The sequence below is a fragment of the Xenia sp. Carnegie-2017 genome, unplaced genomic scaffold, assembly GCF_021976095.1.
Source record: "Xenia sp. Carnegie-2017 unplaced genomic scaffold, XeniaSp_v1 HiC_scaffold_20, whole genome shotgun sequence".
NCBI classification, from domain to species: Eukaryota; Metazoa; Cnidaria; class Anthozoa; order Malacalcyonacea; family Xeniidae; genus Xenia; species Xenia sp. Carnegie-2017.
The window spans coordinates 6,330,138-6,354,443 of NW_025813483.1; the positions used below are offsets into that span (position 1 = coordinate 6,330,138).

General features: G+C 35.3%; 4 protein-coding genes, 2 long non-coding RNA genes and 1 pseudogene across 6 annotated transcripts in view; 4 read left to right on the plus strand and 3 right to left on the minus strand.

Moving 5' to 3' along the window:
• Positions 1-339: 339 nt before the first annotated feature.
• Positions 340-5,123, minus strand: LOC124442486 (charged multivesicular body protein 1b-like). The gene is made up of 10 exons (XM_046992995.1): positions 4,989-5,123; positions 4,749-4,768; positions 4,383-4,460; positions 3,491-3,559; positions 3,305-3,382; positions 2,849-2,917; positions 2,224-2,331; positions 1,573-1,616; positions 1,421-1,490; positions 340-525 (listed from the first exon to the last, which is right to left on the minus strand). The coding sequence occupies exons 1-10, from the start codon at positions 5,005-5,007 to the stop codon at positions 487-489; spliced, it is 594 nt and encodes a 197-aa protein (XP_046848951.1). The 5' UTR covers positions 5,008-5,123; the 3' UTR covers positions 340-486.
• A 268-nt stretch (positions 5,124-5,391) lies between these two features.
• LOC124442485 (vacuolar protein sorting-associated protein VTA1 homolog) lies at positions 5,392-8,146 on the plus strand. The gene is made up of 6 exons (XM_046992993.1): positions 5,392-5,863; positions 5,946-6,034; positions 6,397-6,524; positions 7,025-7,100; positions 7,201-7,623; positions 7,777-8,146. Exons 1-6 carry the CDS (start codon positions 5,767-5,769, stop codon positions 7,957-7,959), a joined length of 996 nt encoding a protein of 331 aa, XP_046848949.1. The 5' UTR covers positions 5,392-5,766; the 3' UTR covers positions 7,960-8,146.
• Positions 8,147-13,443: 5,297 nt separating this feature from the next.
• LOC124442484 lies at positions 13,444-16,658 on the minus strand (annotated as a pseudogene).
• A 33-nt stretch (positions 16,659-16,691) lies between these two features.
• Positions 16,692-19,924, plus strand: LOC124442487. Its single transcript, XM_046992996.1, has 4 exons — positions 16,692-16,813; positions 16,989-17,153; positions 18,626-18,737; positions 19,613-19,924. The coding sequence occupies exons 2-4, from the start codon at positions 16,994-16,996 to the stop codon at positions 19,791-19,793; spliced, it is 453 nt and encodes a 150-aa protein (XP_046848952.1). The 5' UTR covers positions 16,692-16,813; positions 16,989-16,993; the 3' UTR covers positions 19,794-19,924.
• The window catches only part of LOC124442482 (adenylate kinase 9-like), a 40,644-nt gene continuing 36,070 nt past the window's right edge, over positions 19,733-24,306 (minus strand). The window contains exons 27-31 of the mRNA XM_046992990.1: positions 23,760-23,977; positions 22,796-23,162; positions 22,228-22,326; positions 21,912-22,132; positions 19,733-20,134 (exon numbers count right to left, since the gene is read on the minus strand). Coding sequence (XP_046848946.1) covers positions 19,935-20,134; positions 21,912-22,132; positions 22,228-22,326; positions 22,796-23,162; positions 23,760-23,977 — 1,105 coding nt within the window. The 3' untranslated portion in view covers positions 19,733-19,934. The remainder of the gene's footprint in view (positions 20,135-21,911; positions 22,133-22,227; positions 22,327-22,795; positions 23,163-23,759; positions 23,978-24,306) is intronic.
• Positions 21,011-21,712, plus strand: LOC124442490. Its single transcript, XR_006947263.1, has 3 exons — positions 21,011-21,020; positions 21,271-21,320; positions 21,646-21,712. It is a non-coding gene; the product is annotated as an uncharacterized LOC124442490 (long non-coding RNA).
• On the plus strand, positions 22,068-23,035 carry LOC124442489. Its single transcript, XR_006947262.1, has 3 exons — positions 22,068-22,144; positions 22,270-22,444; positions 22,997-23,035. It is a non-coding gene; the product is annotated as an uncharacterized LOC124442489 (long non-coding RNA).

Consider the following 24,306-nt stretch of genomic DNA (forward strand, 5'->3'; position numbering starts at 1 on the left):
ACCCTCTCCCCCCCCCCAAGTGCCAGACCTTTGTTCGTAATACTGGCCACTTCCAGTAGAAAATGTTTAATTCCTCCGCCAGTGTGGCCATATATGAAAAAATCTTTACTAAATTTGTTCTGACAAGCTTAGAGTTTCCCACCTACTTTGTATAAATGCAAAGTTTAGAACAGGGAGGGTGTTTAAGTACATCCGACCGAATCTGGTAAAACATTTGCATCTATGGTCACATTGTGCATTTGACCACTCAAAGGCCTAATATCAACTTCTTTTAAACTCTTTCCATCACTCAAAAGTCGAAAAATGCTCAATCGTTCTATTAGGACTCGGCCTCATTTCTCTATTTTCCTCTGGGAAGACAACCCCATTCCTTTAATCATACATATAAGATATATACACATGGATAGAATTAACGATGATTTGCATAGACTGACTTTGTCGCTGTAAATTCTTCTTTATAAAGTTACGCACATCGCAAATCCAATTTTACTGTCTTAATTTCGCAAGGCGTTGACTAAGTTCGTCCTATAAAGGAAAATTATTACGACGTTTAGGTATGACATAGAGACAGAGATGAAGGGGGAGTAATAGGGGATATTTATATACATATTACAAAAGCTCCTACAATCCCCAGACGCAATCCTCAAAATTATGCACGAAAATGGCATGATGGCCAATGATTGTAGTGATGCCGTTGTAATATGTATTTTGAATCATAAACGAACGAGGCAGGGTACACGTGATGTTAAACTATGTATTTTGCGATCATAAAAGAACGAGGCAGGGGACAAATGGTGTTAAACTATGTATTTTGCGATCATAAACGAACGAGGCAGGGGACAAATGGTGTTGAACGATGTATTTTGCGATCATAAACGAACGAGGCAATTAAATGTGGTAAACTTTGGACAAATGGAATTTTGGATTGGTGGATAATGAAAGGGGACAACAGGGTGTTAAACTATGTATTTTGCGATCATAAAAAGAACGAGGCAGGGGACAAATGGTGTTAAACTATGTATTTTGCGATCATAAACGAACGAGGCAGGGGACAAGTGGTGTTAAACTATGTATTTTGTGATCATAAGCAAAAATGACAATTGATAAATGGGGTTAAAATATGTATTTTGCGATCATAAGCGAGCGAAGCAGGGGATAAAGAGCGTCAAATAAAATATGTAATTTGTGAGGATAAGCAAACGAGGCTTACGTAAGGTAAAGAAGTTAGATATGCATTGCCTTATTTTCGTTGGCTCGTACGAAAATTAGTATGACAACTGACAGCAACATTGAACAACGCACAGCAAAACAAAACAAGCGCATCAAAATACCATAGCGATACCATGCATTACACAAACAAAACAAAATACCAAAGCACAATCGCACACACCATTCTAAAACACCATGTTAGCTTGTTTACCTGTTCAACTGATGCAGTAGACGCTGCGCCTAGTTGAGATGTCTGAGGAAGTTCCATGTTCATGTCCAAACTAAAATGATGAAGTAATGTATCAGTGATGTAGAGCGACAATGTTGTGCATTTTTCTTGAGGAAAAAGATATTGTATCTTACCCATGCTCATCTGCAACTTCATGCATTAAACGATCAACGCTATCCTGTAAAAAAGAAAAACCATAAGAAGTATGGAAACAGGTTCAAGAAAAATAACATGAAATAATGTTGAATTCTGGAAGCTAACACGAAGATTTCAGATTCTGAGCTCCGGATATTCAAAAATGAAGAGTGAAGGTGATGACTAATACATCAAGATGGAACAATCAAACAATGATTTGGGTGTTTGTTTGCAAGCGAAATTCTCTCATGAATTGAAGTATTGTCCTATCTGAGGAACTGTAACACTATTGGACATTGAACTATTGTCCTACCTGAGGCACTGAAGTTGTAACATTATTGGACATTGAAGTATTGTCCTACCTGAGGAACTGAAGTTGTAACACTATTGGACAATGAAGTATTGTCCTACCTGAGGCACTGAAGTTGTAACATTATTGGACATTGAAGTATTGTCCTACCTGAGGAACTGAAGTTGTAACACTATTGGACATTGACGTATTGTCCTACCTGAGGAACTGAAGTTGTAACACTATTGGACATTGAAGTATTGTCCTACCTGAGGAACTGTAACACTATTGGACATTGAAGTATTGTCCTACCTGAGGAACTGAAGTTGTAACATTATTGGACATTGAAGTATTGTCCTACCTGAGGAACTGAAGTTGTAACACTATTGGACATTGAGTTTTCCATGACTCCAGATTGAACATCCAGGTCTTCAAATTGCTTCTCAAATTTCTCCATCAAAGCAGACACCTATGTAAGTCAACATATCTCATATCTTGGAAGACATTCAAGATTTCTAGAATCTTCAACAGATAAACAACATATTTTTAACGTATTAAATGTCTGAAACCTCCAACATAATGTACAATAAGATTGTATTTTGCCATTGTCACAAATATTGCCCACTAAGCTTCCAGTGAACTTATGTGTAATGACTTATGTAAAGAACTTAGGATGCTCTTTTTAGAACATTGCAATTCGATTGGATGGTTAAAGAAATTACTTTATACTTTCATTATCACCCAAACAATGACATTAATAAATGTAATATAGTTTTGGCAAAACATCAAAACTAGTGCAGTTGAATATAACTTTCTGGCCAAAATATTATGAGAAAACAATGAACTGCTTAGAGTAAGAGATGCAATAAAATAAAATAAATATCCATGAAACAAATATTGATAAAAGGTCTTTATCAAAAACTGTGGAACCCCAAATATTCTTTGTACAATCCTGACTATATGAGCTTTGATGGCTTGCCACTCACCTTCTCTAAATTCATGGATCTCAAAGCAACATCCATTGACTTGACAACACCAGACATGGAGCCAGTAACCTAAATAGAAATGAGCAAGGCAATGGTCACCATTTTATAGCGGAGTGGTCACTTTGTAGAAAGGGGATGGTTGCTACTCGGTTGGGGGAATGAACACTATTTAGAAAGGGAAAGTCACTATTTAGTAGAGGAGTGGTCACTATGTAGAAGGGGACTGGTCACCATAGAATAAGGACACATGGTTTATAGAAACAGTGAAGCCTATTGAGGACCATAAAACACTGATAAGCTAGTATCATTGATACACATAGAAAAAATAAACATAAATTATGGTACAGTTTGTTAAAGTCAAAGTAAAAGAATTACTTTTGTTTCTCTCATCAATAAAAACATTTGATGAAAAATTTACTCTGAACTTGAAGACATTAAAATGATGATAATTCAAACCTGTTTCATTGTCACAGCAGTCTGTACTCTTTGTGAAACAGCATCAATTCTCGAGCTCATTCTTAGAAAGTTTAAAGCCTTGAAGGAAAATGTGTAGAAATACATACGCACTTAGTATGATGTCATTCCAAAAGTTCATACATTCCATAGGCAAATGAATGTGATAAACACGACATGTCAACATACTTGACTTTTCTGTCGAATTGAATTCTCTGCATGTATCTTGGCTCCTTCCATATTTCCTTTTTGTATTGCCTGTATTCATATTAATAAAATGCTTTCGTCACATGTGTTGTCATATTAACAGAAGCTACCAAGAGAAACTGTGAAGCCATAGGCCAAGGGAAAAATCTCCCTGTTCCAGTGAGAAAATTAAAACTGTGCAATTTGCTCGATGTTTTGGCCAAAGTATTAAAAATTGCAATCATTTTTTTAAAAAATATGAAAAAAAGAAATGTCATGAGCATTGATTATTAGCATGATTCAAACATCAATAAAAACATTTGTGATTGAAAATAGCTGCATGTAGGAGCCTTGGAGGCACATTTTCCTCAAAAAAATGCACTTTTCTTTTCTCAACCAATTCACAAAGTGCACCCTTCTCACCAATCTCAAAATTATTGCTAGATATGGTTGCCCCCAACTGACTCACAACTATGTAGTTCGCTCCATGAGCTTTGGTAAACCTCAACACTTCAGATTTTAATTTGATGAAATCGTGATTCATGAAAGTTTAAACTTTAGTGTAAGCCATGCATTGAAAATTGATAACTTTAAACTCACCATACATATACGCTGTTTGCAAAGTACATGATGTAATTAATCAACTGGTGGTACTTTGATTATATTTCAAAATTATCATGTATGGTAAAGATTGTTGAAACTATTAACTGTCAAATTCAAATCACATCTCACATTAATCATGTGATATGATTTGAATCAAAAGATTTCTAACCTGTTTCTAAACAGGCCGCTCTCTATTGCATAGGTCTAACCGCAACTTGCACATTGAAAAATGACCCAAGTGTCATATATGCAGTGCTGTTAAACAACGGAGTATTTTCAATTATGTTTTTACCTTTTTGATTTTAGCCTTTTCAGCTTTCTCTTCCTTCTCACATTTTGATGCATTCCTTTGCAATTGCTTCGCTGCAAACTAGATGAAATGTCAAAAGGTAGAGATTTCGAATTTATTAATTTCACCTGTAGGTGAATAGCAAGAATCAATGTCATCATCAAAATCAACAACAGGCAAAATTGATCTTAATTTGAAGGAGAAGAACTTTATGCAAAAACATTATAAATGCAATTTATATTGTAACATTGCTAAGATAGTACTGAAAATGTACAAAAAATTGGTGGTTTTATGACGAGACAGTTTTTCAGGGTTTTTCCAGTTTTCCAGAATCTCTATTATCAAATTACCAATCATACAGAAAAATACCTTTAAGTTGAATAAGTGTTCTGTTGATATTTATCATTGAATTTAAGGCAAATACATAGAGAATTCTTTATAAAGTAAATAAATTGCTATTACGACCATTTCAAGACCAGTGATTCTGACACATAGACATTTCAACAAAAACTAACAGGAACTTTCAAAATAAAATAGACTAAATAGTCACATAAAATACATTTTAGTTGTCAATGACTCAATGTCAACCGCTCATATTGAAAAGGATACTCTCAAGTTGACTGGACATTTCCTCTTTAGTCTTTCCAACGGCTTTGTAAGCTTTAAAAGAAAACAATAGTAAATTATAACTCAATATTTACGTTTAAATTTCACATTTGCTAAATTTACTGCCATTACGTCATTACGTCATTACTCAGCCTGCGCAATAGCAAGAGGACTGGTGCCCTCAAATACAAATATTAGAAATACAATATTCAGAATACGTATGTTGTCAAGCATTAGTTTGCATTTTATTTATTATTGTGTGTATTTACATATGTACACAAACGAAATGTAAATGAGAATGTATTGTGTTGTGGACAACTAGTAACCATGGCGTAGGGAGTTTATACACAAACTATGACACAACAAATTTGTGTGTTTGACACAGCATATTTAGACATCATTGAACTAAAATACACTTTAGTATACATGTATTTGTAGTATGAGATATTATAAGTACGTATATCACTATCAGCTTGAACTGCCAGAAGAGAGAAGACAGTAAACATAAACTGCGAATGTACGAAAGATAACTTCGGCAGTCGGAAAATTATCTTCGGAGGAAGCAATTTCCGCATGCGCCTCCTTTTGACGGATGGTTGTTTGAGGATTATACAGAGGAAAAACAAGAAAGTCAAACGAGAAGAAAGTCTTTTTGGTCTATTTATGTATATTGTCAGACGAACGCAGCGTGACGTTGATGATTGACAAGAGAACATTTTGCTTGACATTGTATTGAGTTCACTGATATTTCATTGTACAATAGTAACAATAAAAAAACAATATGGCCGGGAACCCTCCAGCAAGTCTGAAAGTGATACAGCCGTTTACAAGACTTGCTAAGGAATATGATAATCGCGATCCTGTCGTCGCGTACTGGAGTAAGAATATAAAATTTACTCGTTGAAATCGCCCATTAGTGAAGTCAAGTTATTTTCTAGTTTTCGTTTGACATTTTATTAGGTCGTTACTATGCAGTACAAGTTGGTATAAAGAACAAAACGAAAGACAATGTTTCCTATTTAATGAGTCTAATGGACCTTCTAGAGAAGGTAATATTAATCAATGAAGTTCGCGAAGCCAAATTTTTCATTTTGATCACCACGAATTGGCAATTAATTGACTGAACATTATTTCTGATAATTGACAATTTAAAGTAAATGGTTTGAACCCGGGAGTATCGTTACATGTTTGTAAATGATGATCGTCCGGGTTAATAAAGTCCTGAGAAGGACTGTTTTTGTTGTTGTCGAAACGTCAGTCAACAACAAAAAAACAGTCCTTCTCAGGACTTTATTAACCTGGACGATCATCATTTACAAACATGTAATTGACAATTTACTGAAAGTTATTCCAAACTAATTGAATGTGACTTTTTTACATTTTTCTCAATTTGAAACTTTTTTTATGTAAGAGTAAGCAAAAACTGACAGAAGAAGAAGCTGTGATGAACGATATTGTTGCACAAGCACATCTGGAAAGTAAAGGTGTACAGTTATTTCTCTGGGCTGATAACGAAGACAGAGCTGGTCGTTTTAACAAGTATGTTGTTGGTTAAAAAGTATTCATTTGACTTCAATGCTTTTTAACAAGAATAGTATTTCTGTGCTGGACACTATGGGAACTTACAAGATCTTAATCATTTAAGTGGAAAACTTGGTATTCGTAGTTGGTTTTCTGTTTTCATTTCACTATGGGGACAGTTGCAAACAGTGGCGTAACTAGAACGTTAATTGGGGGGTGCATATTCATATATTCCATTGTGCCCTACTGATTTCTTTTGAAAGTAATTTGAATTTCAAAAGAAATCAGTAGGGCACAACTGAATATATGAATATACACCCCCCCCAATTAACATTCTAGTTACGCCTCTGGTTGCAAATCTGCTGTGATGCCACTCAAAAGGAAAAAAAAATTTGGCAGTTTGCAGGATCCTATGTTTCGACCATGTTTAGAGACTTAAGACATACTAAATGTGTCTCTATATGCAATGACAGACATTACAAATATCAACATGTAAGTTTTCACTTTTTTTTCATCAGAAATGTGGTCAAGTCATTCTATTCTTCAACTCTTATTTTCGAAATTCTTACGGTGTTTGGTGAACTGAATGACGAGGTTAGTTGTTGTCAAATGTCATAGCATCTTTCATAAATGTTGTGTACTTGACAACCTGTAAAGTATAAGTAGCTGGTCACATTATGCATAACTTTTGCAGATAATAAAACAACGAAAATATGGTAAGTGGAAAGCTACGTACATAAATAATTGTTTGAAGAAAGGAGAGACACCAATGGCAGGCCCTGCAGGCTGGGAAGATGATACTCAAGAGCCTAATGCATCAAGTGGTCCACCATCAGGACTAACTGATCCTTCGAATACTTTACCCGATTTACCCCCATCAGTTGTATACCCCCCATCTGGTTCTGTAGCAACTCATCCATCTGCCCAATACCCTCCCCAATCCCAGTCATATGTTCCACAACCCTGGTCATACTCTCAACCACCCCAGTCGTATCCACCCCAACCCAACTCACATCCTCCACAATCCCAGTCGTATCCGTCACAACCCCAGTCGTATCCTCCACAACCTCAGACAGATCCTGTAAAGAATATGAAACCATCTACACAACCATTACCAGTAAGTAGATAATGCTCACATTTGTAGATTTCCGAAACCATTTTCCATTCCCAAAGTCAGACATACTCCTCTCCTGGCACTAGTACATGTTGGGGTGTGATTTTGGAACCTTGCTGAAGACTTACTTCACTCATTAATTATTACATAATTTAGAACGATTCAAGCGCAAATGAACCAATCAAATCAACCGGATCTCATCTGGGACCACTTGACTACGCAAAAGCCCAAAAGTACTGCAAATACGCTTCAAGTGCTTTGCAATATGAGGACGTTACGACAGCCATAGACAATCTGCAAAAAGCTCTAAGACTTTTACAAACTGGAAAAGACTCTTGAATTTATAAAAGAAGATTTTGAGGATAATTTAGTTAGATTTAAGGAGACAAAAATTGACCTCTTCTCCCCGAAAACAACATTGCAACTAGATGAAAATCATTAAATTGTGTATAAATCTCTTATAAATCCCGACCGATATGACATTAGTAATTAACAAACAGCATAATAAAAATCAATATAACAGAGAGAGAGAGGGAAGGATGATTCATGCAGGGAAGGCGCTACGAATTATTTCACTGTCGAATGTTTGCATAAATTACTTTACCTTTAACAAAACAAATTCTTCGCACTATTGAAAGTTTTTGTGCCTGAATTTTTGCAATCTGAATAACATTTGACATTATTATTTACACCAGTCACACTTGTATCACCTAAGGTGACTAAATGAGCGAGGATAGAACGCGGAACCGGAATGCGCAACGGCATGGTGGAAGCGGTTCCGCATGTTACATGGCATGGAGGGAAAAAATCCGAAATGAGCAAGTTAATTATGTTGACGATTCCAATAAAGTAGCTGGCACAACTCAACCATTTTTTCAACTGTATAGAAAGTTTTTTTCAAGGATATATCAGATACGATTTTGTTTTGCTGGCTTTCATCCGTGACACAAACAAATCATACTGAAGATTACAATGACATCAACCGGCTTAAAGGTTGGTGCCGTGCAACCACACGAGCGAACTAGATGTGGACAGAATTGTGATAGATTAACTCACGGAGAATCCATCAGCTGTAATTTATTATTATGTATTATAAAACTGTCGACTGGCAATGGGTGATGGTATTAACGTATATTTATGATAAAATAATGGTTGGATGTCTAACTGTTATAAGTCAAAATCAGGTGTTGCAATTGAACAGTAACATGAGCACAAAGCCCGATGTTTTTATTTTTACAATTTATTGCAAATTTAAAGTAAATGGTATGAACCATGGAGTATCGTAACATGTTCGTGGATGAAGATCGTCCTGTTTAGAGGAGTCCTGAGAAGACCTGTTGGTATTGATGTTGACTGACGTTTCGACAACCATAGCGGTAGTCATTTGACTCTGAAGTTGAGTTAGAGTGATTCAACAAACACGACGTTTGTCAACCAATGCACCACATGTCGAGAAGCATCATCTTATAAAATCCAAGTCAACATCTCCTCATACGTCTCAATGTTCAACAGATAAAATCTTCCCAACAGGATGTTTTGCATAAATAAATCTATTCATTTTGTTTCATAGTCATAAAATTCTTTCACATTGTTGTCATCGTGCTAGTTTTTCAAAAAGTAGCAAAAATGGAAGATCAAGCATTCGAAGTGGCGGAGATAGATTCATTATCTGAAAAGGCTGACAAAAATGTGAGTCTTCATGCTGTTTTTCATACATGAGAATAGTTAATATAATACAAAGATGGATTGTCTACAACTACTAGCCGTGAAGGACTTTTGAATGATAAAAGCTCTTCGTTCATTTTCAGTTAAATTAATTTGTTTTATAAAACGCAGATCCAGTAACTATATTATGATGCATCTTTATAAAGATTCTAAGAACCACATATTATATATTTTGTCATAAATATTCAATATTGTAGCTGTTTGCTTGTACTTATCCATTTTGTTATACACATTCATCAGAACTTAGTAAAATTCGAGAGAAAATCTAAATGTTCTTCCATTTCTAACTCAAGAACTATTGTCCTTGGTTTGCTTTGTTAACATTGATCTCTGACGTAAACAATTATTCATAATTACAAACTTTTTCTGTTTAAAACCGAAGGAGATTATTTCAGATGACGTAAATAAGTTATTTTGTGGCGTTATTACAAATATTTTTTGTTTTAAGCTGATGGAAATTTTATTGCTTTAGGGCGTAAATGATATATTTTGTGGAGTGATAGGAAGATATGAGTATTATTGTCGAGATGGGCAAACATGCTGTCCTGAATTTGTTGGAGTATTAGTAAATTACAATTGTTGTCCTGTGCTAAATGCTGTATGTTGTCTGGGGCATCCGATGAAATGCTGCCGTCCTGGTTATACATGCTTTTATCCTGATTTATGTTTTAAACCACCCAACATGAGCATGAGCATCATGTAAGAAAAATCATTCTTTGTATATTGATCTTTCTGTGAGTGAAAACAAAGATCAATGTATGACAAACTTATGGGAGATATTTAGCCATTTTTTTAAAACATAGGGGTCAAAAACACGTATACCAAGAACTTATAAATTATTGAAAGTAACAGTTCACTGTAATTCAATTAACAAATTTCTCAATAAAAGTATCTTCAGAAAGTGTATTTAAGGATCACTGATACTTGCTTCCATAGTATATGAAAATAAATTTGAAACCTTAATTCACAGAAAGATGACTTTGGACAGATTTAGATATCATGACGCGACGACCTGATGACGTGAGTTGGTTGACAGGTTCTGAGTCGACGCCCCCCTGGTCTTTAATGTAAAATGCGATTTTCTTGCTAATCAAGACGGCGTGTCTTTACATATACAAGCCATAAATCTTTCATGCTATCTTATATGGTTGCCGATTTTTAACGATGTTACTGAGTTTAAAAGAAGCACATGGAAACGTTTTGGCGACGTTTTTTCAGCGTAAATGCTGGAATGTACGTTTGGGGGTGTTTATTTATACATTCAGTTGCGTCCTACTAATTTTTTTGAAAGCTGATTCACATTGGAAAGGAATCGGTAGGGCAATATCTGAAAAAATACCCCTCCTAATAAAATTCCGTCTCCAGTCCTTTATAAAATCTGTAGATTTATTTTACTAACTACTGTGCAGAATCTTACCCAATAAAGATAACATCTTGTGCGATCTTACCGAATCCAAAGTGTAGACCCTGCCATCTCAAGATCTCGACAAGATATATGCATAGTTCCTTAAAAGCACTATATATATCAAGCATTTCAAGTGAACGATACGTTTTTAAAAGTAAACATGTTTCGGCATGCTTATACCATCTTCAGTACAAGGAAGACTATGCAATCTATTTACAGTTATATTATCAATTATTAAAGTGAGAGCGTATCGAATTACTCATTTTGACTCTGAAGATGACTACCGCTAAGGTTGTCGAAACGTCAGTCAACAACAACAAAAACAGTCCTTTTCAAGACTGTACTAACCTGGACGATCTACATCTACAAACATGTAACGATACTCCCGGGTTCAAACCATTTACTTTGTCACTCGGACTTTTAATGTCTAATACTATTATTATAAGATTATTAGTCTAATATTATAGAATCATCATATATTTTCATAAATATGACCAAACATTTTAAACACAAATCCTAAAATTTAATATATTACATATACATTTATCATCATCTTTATCACAAGAAAAAACTAATTTTACAATCAATATGATATACAATAAAATTTTAATACATGATATAGCTTTGCTTGCTTTATAATCATTTTAAAACCCTGCTTCAAACCACTGAGGATGAGGCTTGCTTTTTGGCATTTATGTAGAGCAGGTTATATTAGCAATACTTGTCATGCTGTACACTTGGCTATTTATTTATAAGAATGAACTTGCTTAAAAAATGCTCAATACACAAATATGGTTGCATGTCAAATCTTTCACCAGTTCTTAAGAAGTGGGAGAAGTAAATGACAAGAACCAACAATCACCCACAGTTCAAAATTTCAAATCATCACTTTCACACATTACAAAAAGAGCATGTGACTATCTTACAAAGCAAGTCTAACTTTAAAAGCAATAAAATTGTTATAAAACATGTCATATTAAGTGGATTGTGTGTATTTTGCACGTCATTCAAAGATACAGACTACCTGTTATCAGTTTTATCTTAAATTTTTGACTTTCGACGAAAAATAAGAAATTCATATTTCGAAGCAAGTTCTCACTTTTATGTTTTATATAATACAGCGTTACGTATACAAAACATGTCTTGGAACGCCCACAATGCATCTTAACACATTAATAACCAAATTACTGTAGTGACTTAAACAAATCAGACTCTTCAACTGAGCCAACAAATCAGAACATGCAAATTACAAACGAGATTCATGTGATTCTGGGCTGTTTTTAGCGACAGTATGCTCACAGGACACATGAAAATCGCAGCCTTAATGCAGCCAATATACATAAAGTCATAAACCTATCAAAATGCTCTCCCAAATGGATGGCTATTGGGAGCTCAAGCTTCAAACTAATCGACGGTAGATTAGAAAGTGAAAATTGAATTGTGGATTGCTTCTTTCGGGAAGAGTTTGAATTGCACAAGTAAATGATGATAAGCCTTCCACTTTATTGAGAAACGTGCATGGACTAGAAATTCACATATTCAGTACCTCTGCGGATTTCATAGTTGTTCAACTTCTTGTTGACAAATCACTTAAAGCTGTTCTTAAATGTATAAGCACAGTTTCTTCTGCGTTCAAGATATCATGCAAAATGCCAGTTTTTTAGAACAGTACAGTTTTTAAATACTTTTACTAGTATGAATTTTATGGTTATTTCGTATTCTATTATGTACTGATGGTTATTCATGTTTAAATAAGGTTATGCTGTAATATTGTTAGAAACGTAGCCTCCCTTTGAAAGTAGGCCCACTGTAAGTAACCACCCTTTTTTAACATTTTCTACAGAATCGCAAAAGTAACCGTCTTCTTTATAGAACTACTAAGAGCTTTACAAAATTTATACTTCATTATCAAAATAAAACGTTTATGTACATTTTTGGCAACTACCACTACCTTACTCTACTTTTATAAAGCGTGGATTAAGAGTTAAACATTGGAGTTAACAGATGCTGAAAATGACAATTTCAAACTAAGCGCCCTTCGAAAGTAAGCGCCCCCCCCTGTGAGGCTACTTTCGAGACTTTATTGTATTATTATTATCGTAGCTTTGCCAACGAACGCAAACATTGGGGTCAATTGACGAAACTGTCCTTGTATTTACCAAGATATTTACCCTTGTACACGTACGCACTACATACATATTTTGGGTTTATGATCTTTAATTACATTTGAGAAAAAAAATGTGAAATTGCCTTCTTATATACTCCCAAGCTCAGTTCAGTACATCTTTCTCACAGTTCAACAGTTTATAGCTAGTTAAACAGCATGCCTTCATGCCGCGATAACCGCATAAAACAATGTTATGGAGAGTTTTACTTACTTCAGTAAAGCAGTATCACTTTTTAACATCTGTTGAGAATTCATGATCATCAATTCTGAACATAACAGCAGCCTTTTTCAACGCTAACTGTCGTGCAAGTTCACTAGCAAACTGATCATCGCCGTGACGTATAGCTTCACTGAGTGTAAGACAAATGCTATCTAAATATAAATATAAAATACACCACGTGATGTTTACGAAACAAAAAAACATTTTCCGCGTTTTTATAGAATTATAGAAACACGCGAGGTGCGGGTGTTTTCAAGCAATTTCGAGTTTCTCCAAACTTTCACAAGTGTTTCTATAACTGAGTAGGAACAAGTAAATACGTCGCTATTTCGCTTATAAAATAACCTTTTAAAAATAATATAAAAATGATAGATTTACTGATTTTAATAATACATTGTTTCTATTTTCGTCTTACAAAGTCTCAAAGTTCGTATGCCAATCACGCGATCTGCGAGACTTTTGCGAAACTGAAATTCCAACGAATTAGCACGACACGTGTTTTTAAAAGGTCACTTTATGAATGACTAAAACCAATAATTAAACTCACAAGAAGATCATCTATTCATACTTAAATAGTGTCGTTGGTTACGATGTGCTGTTTTGAGCGTATCGACTGCTTCTTCTGGAACATTTGAAAATGTTTTTTTCTCCCCTTGAGCACTTAAATTGAAAAAAATTGTCATAAGCGTTCGCGTAGCCAACGTAGGTATGGTTTCAATGGGACCACTTTTTGAAGCACCAAATTTTTTTTAAACATGCACATTCCTGAAACATTTTTTTTGAAAGCGAGGACGAGGGTTGTTCTGCGTTCAGGGACCGATTTTTTTATTGTTTATGTAATTGATGAAAAAGCTGGAAAAAATACTTATCCAAAAGTTGCAACATGTTAATATTCACCAATTAGAAGGGAAAGTAGTTGCAGTCCAAACAGATAGTGTCTTTTTATAAAGTAAAAACAATAAAACGCGTTCGCTGATTGGTCTATAACCGTGTTTGAGCTGAACAAATCAAATCAATCGATCGATGATAGATCTTGAATGTAATTTAAACGAAAAATTAAAACGTTTGCTTTCAATTTGTCTGTTTCACAATATTTTTATTTTCTAAAAGAAATAAAAGATGTTTTTCGTAATTGAGTGGTCGCACATCGAACAAAAAACATTGCTCATATTCTCCTTATATTTGACCTTCTTTACGTACACAAGTTGTAACTCACGACCGCGAAAAAGAACAAATGATCTCATCTGTTAAAGACGAAACGTAATTATTAAAAAAAACCTTTTATCTTTCCTTATTTTATTGTTGCGATGGCTGTTTTAAAAGTCTTATGTTTGGCAATTATGTTCATACTGAATTCGCTTTCTGCCTGGCAAATCTCTGGGCACGATCTCATCTGATTGCACAACATTTTTCGAAATGTTGCAACAGGTTTTTTCATGCTTGTATAAAACAAATCATTGTAAATGATGTAATAAACGCCAGGGGCTTTTGATAAATGCTAAGGGTACTAATAAGAGGGGAGCGCTAATTAGATGAACGACGTTTATTAGAGAGGGGCGTTTATACCTTCAGTGATGGCATTGTTGGTAGCTTGATTAGATTGAGATTGTTGCAATTCTTTTACTGATGTTTCTCTCTCATTTCTTGTTTCAAACTCTTCTTGTGTCTTTTTTTGTTTTATTAGTTCCAAAATTTTCCTTTGTTGATAGACTACAGACTCTCCGGCAAAATTTGACTCCATTTTTAAAATATCATCAGATGTACTAGGTTGGGCTAAATTGAGATACAGAAAACATTCATCACAAAAGCTCATTTCAAAAACGAAGTGGAAAATTTAATGATCGCACATGAAGGTTACAAACTTTTCTTGCTTTGTACTGATACTTCTTTTTCACGCATTTCTTCAAATTGTTGTTTTGATATTAGATTGTTTATTGGTGAGAAATGAGCATGGTTGTTGTCACATGTAAACATTTGTTGACCATGATATTCACCATTCCCCTTTCCAACAGGTTGATCCTTTTTAACAAATATAAAAAAACACTTTGATTTAACTACATTTCAACAATACACTGCAAAAAGACTGTTCATTTTTATTACCAATTCAATACCAGCATAAATCCCCTTGCCACCAGGAACCCTACCAATGTACCTTATTGTACCACACTTTAGTTTATCTTCAATATAAACCCAAACTCTATGATTTAGTTGACAATTTGAAATCTCTCTTTCAGCATGTAATCTGCTCTTAACACCTTCCACATTTTTCTTCTGCTCCAAGCTTTTCAGCAAACCTTCTTCTTCCATACGCAATCTTAGTTTATCCAATGACACAAATATTCCACAATCAGTATCACAACAAAAATATTTTTTTCCTTTAAAGTCCCCATGTGTTGTTCCCCGTCCTCTTGCATCCTAAAAGTGCAAATATTCAAGTTGACAAAAAAGAAAGTTATAAATTTTGTGTATTTTTAAGATAGTTGAGCTTACCTCCAACTCTACCCCATACATTGTACCAATCACATCAGGCAATGGTCCTTTTTACCTTATTACTCCTCGTAATTCCTGCATCCCACCGACAGTTGGTGATCGAACTTTCACAAAAACTTTACTTCCAACAGTCATTGCATTTACATTGTTTAAAGATTTACTGGAGTAAAACTTGTACCTTGTTTCATTTGATGTAAAAGAAAGTAAAAGTTTAGCTTCCTCCCTAGTAAGAGCTCCTACGTCGCAAACTGTACATTCAAAATAATAGTTCGGTTTATCACAAGGATAAAGTCTCAAAGTACCTTTCGAGTTTTCATCCGTAGTTGACGATTTTTGACTTACTATTTCACCTCTAAAGAATTGTTTCACATTTGTCTTAAAAGAAAACAAACTTTCATAGTCTTTCTTTTCCTTTGTTGCATTAGTGTCTTTGAGTAAAATAAAAAAATTCTCGTTATCCATACTGTCTACATACGTAGGTTTCGGAAACGCCAATTCTCGACTCAGGTTCAACCAATCTCTTGGAATTTACCAAACATTAAAATTCGCCCACGTCGGACAATAGCATCGTATGCATACACTGAATTCTTTTGTAGAAAAAGACCTCCAATATGGCCGACTCAGCTCAGCTGACTTGGATTTAGTTTGAGATTGAAATTCCCTTAACACAGTTTAAATTTTCTCTTGATGTTGTTGAATGAATTCAACTTTTTTGCATTCATGTTGCCATAATTATGACGTCATTATTTTAAAAGGGGAAATCCCACTGTGAAATCCTTTACGAATTTTGCTTATTTTCCTAATTTACGCTTTTTGAATTGAATTCCAGCGGTTATTTTTTGCATGTTGCCATTTAGATGGAGTTATTAAAATTTGGAACTCCTATATGCCACATACTTTGCCTTTTGTTTTTCGAATACAGCATAAATAAAATACATAATATGTTATGACGTAGCCTTTAAATGTTGCTTGTGACCAAACCTAATCTTTAATCCTAATCCCTCATCCATATCAGGTAACGTGCGAAGGCTCACACAAATTTCTATAATCTCGTCTCTGTGTGGAAGTACGTCAGTATTATTTCGTAAATCTGACGTACATCCTTGGTGTTTACATTTTTATTTGCACGTTGGACTTCTCTGCCTTTCATTTTATCAGATATTTCTGTCAGAACAAGAACTTTAAGGTAAAGTAATGATTTCTGAAGTTAACACTACGCTAGCACGTTTGAACGACAAAAAAATCATTGGTAATTGCAAGGTCTTGCAAGCAATGGTTATGCAAAACCTTGACTTGTCTGGTATTGGTAAATTCAGGTTTCTCGTTCATGGAGTCAAGATTTTATTTTGTATATCGTTTAGCAACTATGATGTTAAGTAATACTTCAAAAGTATGTTTGACTGCAATAAGAAAGCAGACGATCACTCCATGTCTTAAATCGAAGATGGTTGCTTCACAATTGCCAAAATTTGTGACTGGCCGAGAATTCTCCAATGCTATCGAAAAGACGTCCGCTTTCTCATCAGGTTCGTAAAAAGGTCACACCATGAAAATATATGTCATTGGTAATGAAGGGTTAAGTTTGTAATAATTGGTTTGGACATTAGATGTATTTGAATATTGACCATTGGTGAATACTTGAATATTGACCATTGGTGAATACATGAATATTGACCATTGGTGAATACTTGAATATTGACCATTGGTGAATACTTGAATATCTATTGTTTGGTAACAATACATGTTTCACATGAAGAATATGGTTACCACAATATCACAGAATGTTTACAAACAGAAGATCATGTTGATTGATTTTTGAGAATTGCATAATGCCTTTAATTCATCACTCAGTAAGTAAAGGAAACAGAGGCATTTCTCTTCTGTATAGTCCTAGGCATAATCTTCTGTTTACCACTGTAAATGTACTCAGGGGGTGATTCCCTTTTTGTCCTGCTCTGCTTGGGTGGTGAATGATGACGAATAGCACTTTATGCTTTGCATGCTGGCATGTTATAGTACCTTATACTTATGTATACATATGTATTATCCCTGTTGGTACAAAAGTTCCCTGAGCACTTCTGTACCCACAACACCCTCGTACCAACAACCCCTAAGTACACTAATGTATACACACACCCTTGAACACCCCTGTACATTCAACCCCCCTATACATTCAACAGCCCTGCACATTCAACACCCCTATACATTCAACACCCCTGTACATTCAACACCCCTATACATTCAACACCCCTGTACATTCAACTCCCTATACATTCAACACCCTGTACATTCAACACCCTACATTCAACACCCCTGTACATTCAACACCCCTATACATTCAACACCCTTGTACATTCAGCACCCCTGTACATTCAACACCCCTGTACATTCAACACCAAAGTATACCTCCGAACACAGCACATAACAACTTGCAAAATACATACCAACATTTGCATGACAAAATTTAACATGCTTACGTTGGTGGTAATTAATAGGGATACCTTTTTCATAAGAGGAGAACACTTCAGCATCAGCTAACAACCTTGGTTAGCTGTTAATCCACTTTGTTACGTATAGACCATATTTTTCAATCTGTTTGAAGGTTTGCCATAATTTACACTAATGTATGCAAAAATTTTATTTGGCCTAAAGTCAGCAGTGCTGGCTGGATTTTATTTTGGGGGGTGGGGCAAAACTTCTCTGAAATACATTTACATATATTATGCACTGTTTTATATGACTCGCATTTTCAAGCAACATATATAAAGACCTTGAAAAGTATGAGAAATTTGGGGGTGGGGTGGTGGTGGGCAGCTAGCACCCTTAATAAAAGTATAAATGTTATAAAGCTCTTAAAAGTGTTATATAAAGAGGGTAGTTACTGTCAAGAGGGTGGTTACTTTCCACACTCTACGATACATTGTGTTGATAAATGTAAACAATCTAAAGATAATACCTTTTGACAATCTCTGCTGAAATCTTTGTCTCCATTCTTTAGATGAACCAAATGAAAAACACAGCACAATTCCCCAACATCACCTTTCATCATTGGACAAATTCACTTTAAAATGGTTTGGGAACTTTAAGGGTGAAATCCCTAATGAAGTCAGGTCTGTCTACTTAGTTGTCAAGAGTTTTTATCAGAAAACAGTGGTAATATTGTTATGTAGTGGTAAGAAGTTGAACATTTTTGAATGTAAATTTTCCATGGTTCAGTACATCAGTGCCCAGACTCCTTACCTTGTGCTCACCAATGTTAGAGTCAATAAAGTGCAAACCTTGTAGTATGAACCTGAAGAAATGCTGCAGCATATTCTCTTGCTTTATTATTTCCCACTTTCCCTAATTATGAGAGTTAAGATCTCCTGGATATCTCTCTCCAATAAAATTTGCCTTTTTCTCCCTTAATCTTGATCAACCTAATTTGTGTTTGATGTATTTACTTCTGCCTTACTTTGTTCTGTCGTGTTAAATCAGAATTTGCATAACAACATCATGACAAAGTTTATAATTTATGTATAGAAAGAGTTAACTCTGCCGTACTTTGTTCTGTTGTGTTACATCAGTACAGCATCATGACAAAGTTTATAATTTATATATAGAAAGAGTTAACTCTGCCGTACTTTGTTCTGTTGTGTTACATCAGTACAGCATCATGACAAAGTTTATAATTTATATATAGAAAGAGTTAACTCTGCCGTACTTTGTTCTGTGGTGTTACATCAGTACAGCATCATGACAAAGTTTATAATTTATGTATAGAAAGAGTTAAATCTGCCTTACTTTGTTCTGTTGTGTTACATCAGTACATACATAACAACATCATGACAAAGTTTATAATTTATGTATAGAAAGAGTTAACTCTGCCTTAATTTGTTCTGTTATGTTACATCAGTACAGCATCATGACAAAATGTGTAATTTATGTATAAATATAAAGTAGTAAGACTAAAACACAATATGCTCACTATAATATCTTTTTACAGTTATCCCGTAATGGAAAAAGCTGATTCAAAACGTCGTATAGCTACAAACCTTTTCTTGGTGGCATTCTGTGGCTTTGGCTCCATGCTGGTTGTGTACAATGTAAAGAAGGACCTGAAAAATGATGCTCAACAAAATATTTATGAACAAAACAAACAAAGATATGAAAACGACAAGCACTAAGACTACTTACATATCTTAATATACGACAATGTACATTAGTAAAATATTGTGGGTAGATTTTACCATTGCGATGCAATGGATGTTTGTTTAAAATGTGTAAAAATATACAAAAACTTTTATGTTTTCTAATATTTACAGTTCTCATGCCGTTGGTTTCAATATCTTGAGATCAAGAAAGTTCTTCATTTTCATATCGAAGTCCAGTGGTCGCTGAAATGGATCTCTGTAGCGATGAGACATATTACGACCCAGATACAAAATCAAACCGCATTTCTCTTCAAATTTCTTTAATTTAGTCTTGTATTTTGTCCGTACATAGTCACTGCTTTTTCGATTGAAAGCTAAATACAAAGAATACATGGTTATCGATGTTCATTTTCCAAACGCTTTTCTGTTTCCTAAAGTATTCATGTTCTCCGTTTCCTAAGGTATTCATGTTCTCTGTTTCCTAAGATGTTCATGTTCTCTGTTTCCTAAGATATTCATGTTCTCTGTGTCCTAAGGTATTCATATTCTCCGTTTCCTAAGATATTCATGTTCTCTGTTTCCTAAGATGTTCATTTTCTCTGTGTCCTAAGATATTCATGTTTTCTGTTTCCTAAGATGTTCATGTCCTCTGTTTCCTAAGATGTTCATGTTCTCTGTTTCCTAAGATATTCATGTTCTCTGTGTCCTAAGGTATTCATATTCTCTGTTTCCTAAGATATTCATGTTCTCTGTTTCCTAAGATGTTCATTTTCTCTGTGTCCTAAGATATTCATGTTCTCTGTTTCCTAAGATGTTCATTTTCTCTGTGTCCTAAGATATTCATGTTTTCTGTTTCCTAAGATGTTCATGTCCTCTGTTTCCTAAGATGTTCATGTTCTCTGTTTCCTAAGATATTCATGTTCTCTGTGTCCTAAGGTATTCATGTTCTCTGTTTCCTAAGATATTCATGTTCTCTGTTTCCTAAGATGTTCATTTTCTCTGTGTCCTAAGATATTCATGTTCTCTGTTTCCTAAGATGTTCATGTTCTCTGTTTCCTTAAGTATTCATGTTCTCCGTGTCCTAAGGTATTCCTGTTCTCTGTTTCCTAAGGTATTCCTGTTCTCTGTTTCCTAAGATATTCATGTTCTCTGTGACCTAAGGTATTCATGTTTCTGTTTGCTAAGATATTCATGTTCACTGTTTCCTAAGATATTCATGTTCTCTGTTTCCTAAGATATTAATGTTCACTGTTTCCTAAGGTATTCCTGTTCTCTGTTTCCTAAGATATTCATGTTCTCTGTTTCCTAAGATATTAATGTTCACTGTTTCCTAAGGTATTCATGTTCTCTGTTTCCTAAGGTATTCCTGTTCTCTGTTTACTAAGATATTCATGTTCACTGTTTCCTAAGGTATTCCTGTTCTCTGTTTCCTAAGATTTTAATGTTCACTGTTTCCTAAGGTATTCCTGTTCTCTGTTTCCTAAGATATTCATGTTCTCTGTGAACTAAGGTATTCATGTTCACTGTTTCCTAAGGTATTCATGTTCTCTGTTTCCTAAGGTATTCCTGTTCTCTGTTTACTAAGATATTCATGTTCACCGTTTCCTAAGGTATTCCTGTTCTCTGTTTCCTAAGATATTCATGTTCTCTGTTTCCTTAAGTATTCATGTTCTCTGTGACCTAAGGTATTCATGTTCTCTGTTTCTTAAGGTATTCATGTTTTCTGTTTCCTAAGATATTCATGTTCACTGTTTCCTAAGATATTCATGTTCTCTGTTTCCTAAGATATTCATGTTCACTGTTTCCTAAGGTATTCCTGTTCTCTGTTTCCTAAGATATTCATGTTCTCTGTTTCCTAAGATATTAACGTTCACTGTTTCCTAAGGTATTCATGTTCTCTGTTTCCTAAGGTATTCCTGTTCTCTGTTTACTAAGATATTCATGTTAACCGTTTCCTAAGGTATTCCTGTTCTCTGTTTCCTAAGATATTCATGTTCTCTGTTTCCTACGGTATTCATGTTCTCTGTGTCCTAAGATATTCATGTTCTCTGTTTCCTAAGATATTAATGTTCACTGTTTCTCTGCTCCACATAACATAATGTTTTTTGCTACGAACCATTATTGCTTCATCTCTTATAGAAAGTTACACACCTTTCAAATGATAAGCCATGTAAAGCAAAGCCGAGCGTGTGGCAGTGAGGAAAGGATATTTGGGTTTAAAGCAACCGACAGACGTCAAAGCCTTAATAATATCATCGGCAACAGTTTGTTCAAGAAATCCCAACATCGGCATTTGATGTACAGCAAGTGGAGAGATTTGTGGTGGTGGTAGTTTGCGTGGTAACTTCAGTCCATGGTAAACATAAGGAGCCCTGTTTAATAGAGTAAGAAACTTCCATAACTTTTTTCTCCTTGAAATAAAACTCGAAGTTCACGAGAGCTACAGTATTATAGTGACTCATCATACCTCATGAATGCTTCAAGTTTCTTCACTGATTGAAAATTGTAGAAGAATCCCCTGTACTCGACAACAAGCTCTGGATCACCGGCCACCAGGAACTCATAGCTAAACAACGATAGGAGGGATAAACAAAGCACTAGGTTTTTTAAGAGAAGTTGGAAACCATTACTTTCATTTCCTTTTATTCACTACGAAAACCATATCTCTCAGTTAAAGGAATAAGGTCAGTCGTGAACAGTGTTTGTATCTATATGACAGAGAGTGATAATTCAAAGCCTACAAGATTTATCCTTTGATGTCCTACATGAAACCGTTTTTCCTATCCTGATATGTAACAGAACAATAACCCTGCAGTTCTTCCTCACAAAAGACTTATCCATTACTATCTCACAACAAACCCATCCCTTTCGTTATGATATGAGAAAGGACAATATCCCTGTAGTTCAGTCCTAAACAAGATTTATCATTGAAGACCTTACAACATACCCTTTCTTCCCATCATGACATGTAAGAGAACAATATCCCTGTAGTTCAATCTTACACAACATTTATCCTTTCCTATCCTCCAACATACCGTTTCTTCCCGTCAAGATATGTGACAGGACAATATCCCTGTAGTTCAATCTTACACGGAAATCTATCCTTCATTTCCAAGGCTGATCGTCTCTTCGGAAGTAAGTCTGATGAAGGAAGCGTACGAGGAGCTAGCGGGGGTACATAGGCCGTTGGGTTCTCTAGAAATTTTTCTAACTCCTTGGCACTCTCCATTTTATAGTATCGTCCTCGGAACTCTGCTGCAAACTCAAGGCTAGGGCTACGGGAGCAGTCTACAAGTTGCCCAAAATCAGCCAGGTTGACAGGACAGTATTCACCGAAATCTCCGAGCCTTTCTTTGAACTCTTTAGGTGTTACACACATGTTTGCTATTGAAGCTGCACGGCCTACAGACAATGGAATGTTTGTTGAATCAATTCAAAAGTCTAATGTGGACATTTTCCAAGACTGACATCACCTCAACGTAGACATATCTCTTATGTAGACTTATCTCTAATCAGTGGCGTGCTGGAACAACTTCTCCGATGTGTGTGGGGAGGGCAGTCGGTTACCACTGAAAACGTGCCTTAAGAATATTGCCCTTTATAAAACAAGGGCCAAAGGCCTGAGCCTTAGAGGGTCTCGGGGGCATGCTCCCCCTGGAAAACTTTTAAATTAAGAAGCTCCAAAATGCCATTTCATGGACTTTGGGGAGTGAAATCGTACTAGCCGTATAGTTTCGAATTCATTTCTCCAAAATAAATTCTAAATTTGACGCTCTGACATTCATTTCAGCGCACCATAAAAATCAACAGCTGGGGGGTCGCGGCCCGCTGGCTCCCCCTGCCAGAGCGCCACTGTCTTTAAAGAAGACATAACTCTAATGTAGACATATCTCTAATGTAGACATATTTGTAAAGTAAATATAACTCTAAAGAACACAGCTAGTCTAGCAACTTTGCACTTTAAAACTAATTAAATTAGTACAAGGGCACATAATTTACCTTCCCCCATTCGGACTAAGTACATTTGAATATTTTGAACACTGCGTTTCGCTTCCTTTAAAGCTGTATCCCAGACAAGCCATTTCGAGCGAGTGCCATCAATCTCGACAAGATTCCGTTGTATATTTCGATACCACTTCCTTACACTTTCAGCTTCTCGCTTCCAACAAGCCAGTCGTATGGATATAATGGTGTGACTATCATGGACTGGGTACGCCCTTTGGGAGGAAAATATAAGGCAACAAAATGAATACATATCATGGTTGAATGATTTCTGAGCAGGGGCAGATCAATGCTCAATTGAAAGGAGGGGTGAATATTTCTCCAGAGGTGTGCAGATTTTCAAAGGGGGTGCACCAATGTTCAAGTCAAAGACGCCAGGGCCTCAGGCTATTGTAGACTCGTAGGATTACAGACAAGAGAACCTTGCCTAATGGAAGAGTCATTAGCTTTTCATGAACTTTTGATAAAGTTAAGTAAATTATAAATTCTAGTTATGTAGCTGTACAGTACTTCTTTAAAAAATCAACAAAGCTTCATAAATTAG

Bases quoted from the DNA above. Each gene is read 5' to 3' on its own strand.
- LOC124442485 (XM_046992993.1), top strand. From the start codon at position 5,767: ATGGCCGGGAACCCTCCAGCAAGTCTGAAAGTGATACAGCCGTTTACA. The intron at 6,525-7,024 runs GTATGTTGTTGG...TTTTTTCATCAG, and splicing joins AGAGCTGGTCGTTTTAACAA to AAATGTGGTCAAGTCATTCT. The intron at 7,624-7,776 runs GTAAGTAGATAA...TACATAATTTAG, and splicing joins CATCTACACAACCATTACCA to AACGATTCAAGCGCAAATGA.
- LOC124442486 (XM_046992995.1), bottom strand. The intron at 3,560-4,382 runs GTAAAAACATAA...ATATGAATACAG, and splicing joins AAAAGGCTAAAATCAAAAAG to GCAATACAAAAAGGAAATAT. The intron at 3,383-3,490 runs GTATGTTGACAT...TTTTCCTTCAAG, and splicing joins CAATTCGACAGAAAAGTCAA to GCTTTAAACTTTCTAAGAAT.
- LOC124442487 (XM_046992996.1), top strand. From the start codon at position 16,994: ATGATGTTAAGTAATACTTCAAAAGTATGTTTGACTGCAATAAGAAAG. The intron at 17,154-18,625 runs GTTCGTAAAAAG...TCCATTCTTTAG, and splicing joins GACGTCCGCTTTCTCATCAG to ATGAACCAAATGAAAAACAC. The intron at 18,738-19,612 runs GTCTGTCTACTT...ATCTTTTTACAG, and splicing joins GAAATCCCTAATGAAGTCAG to TTATCCCGTAATGGAAAAAG.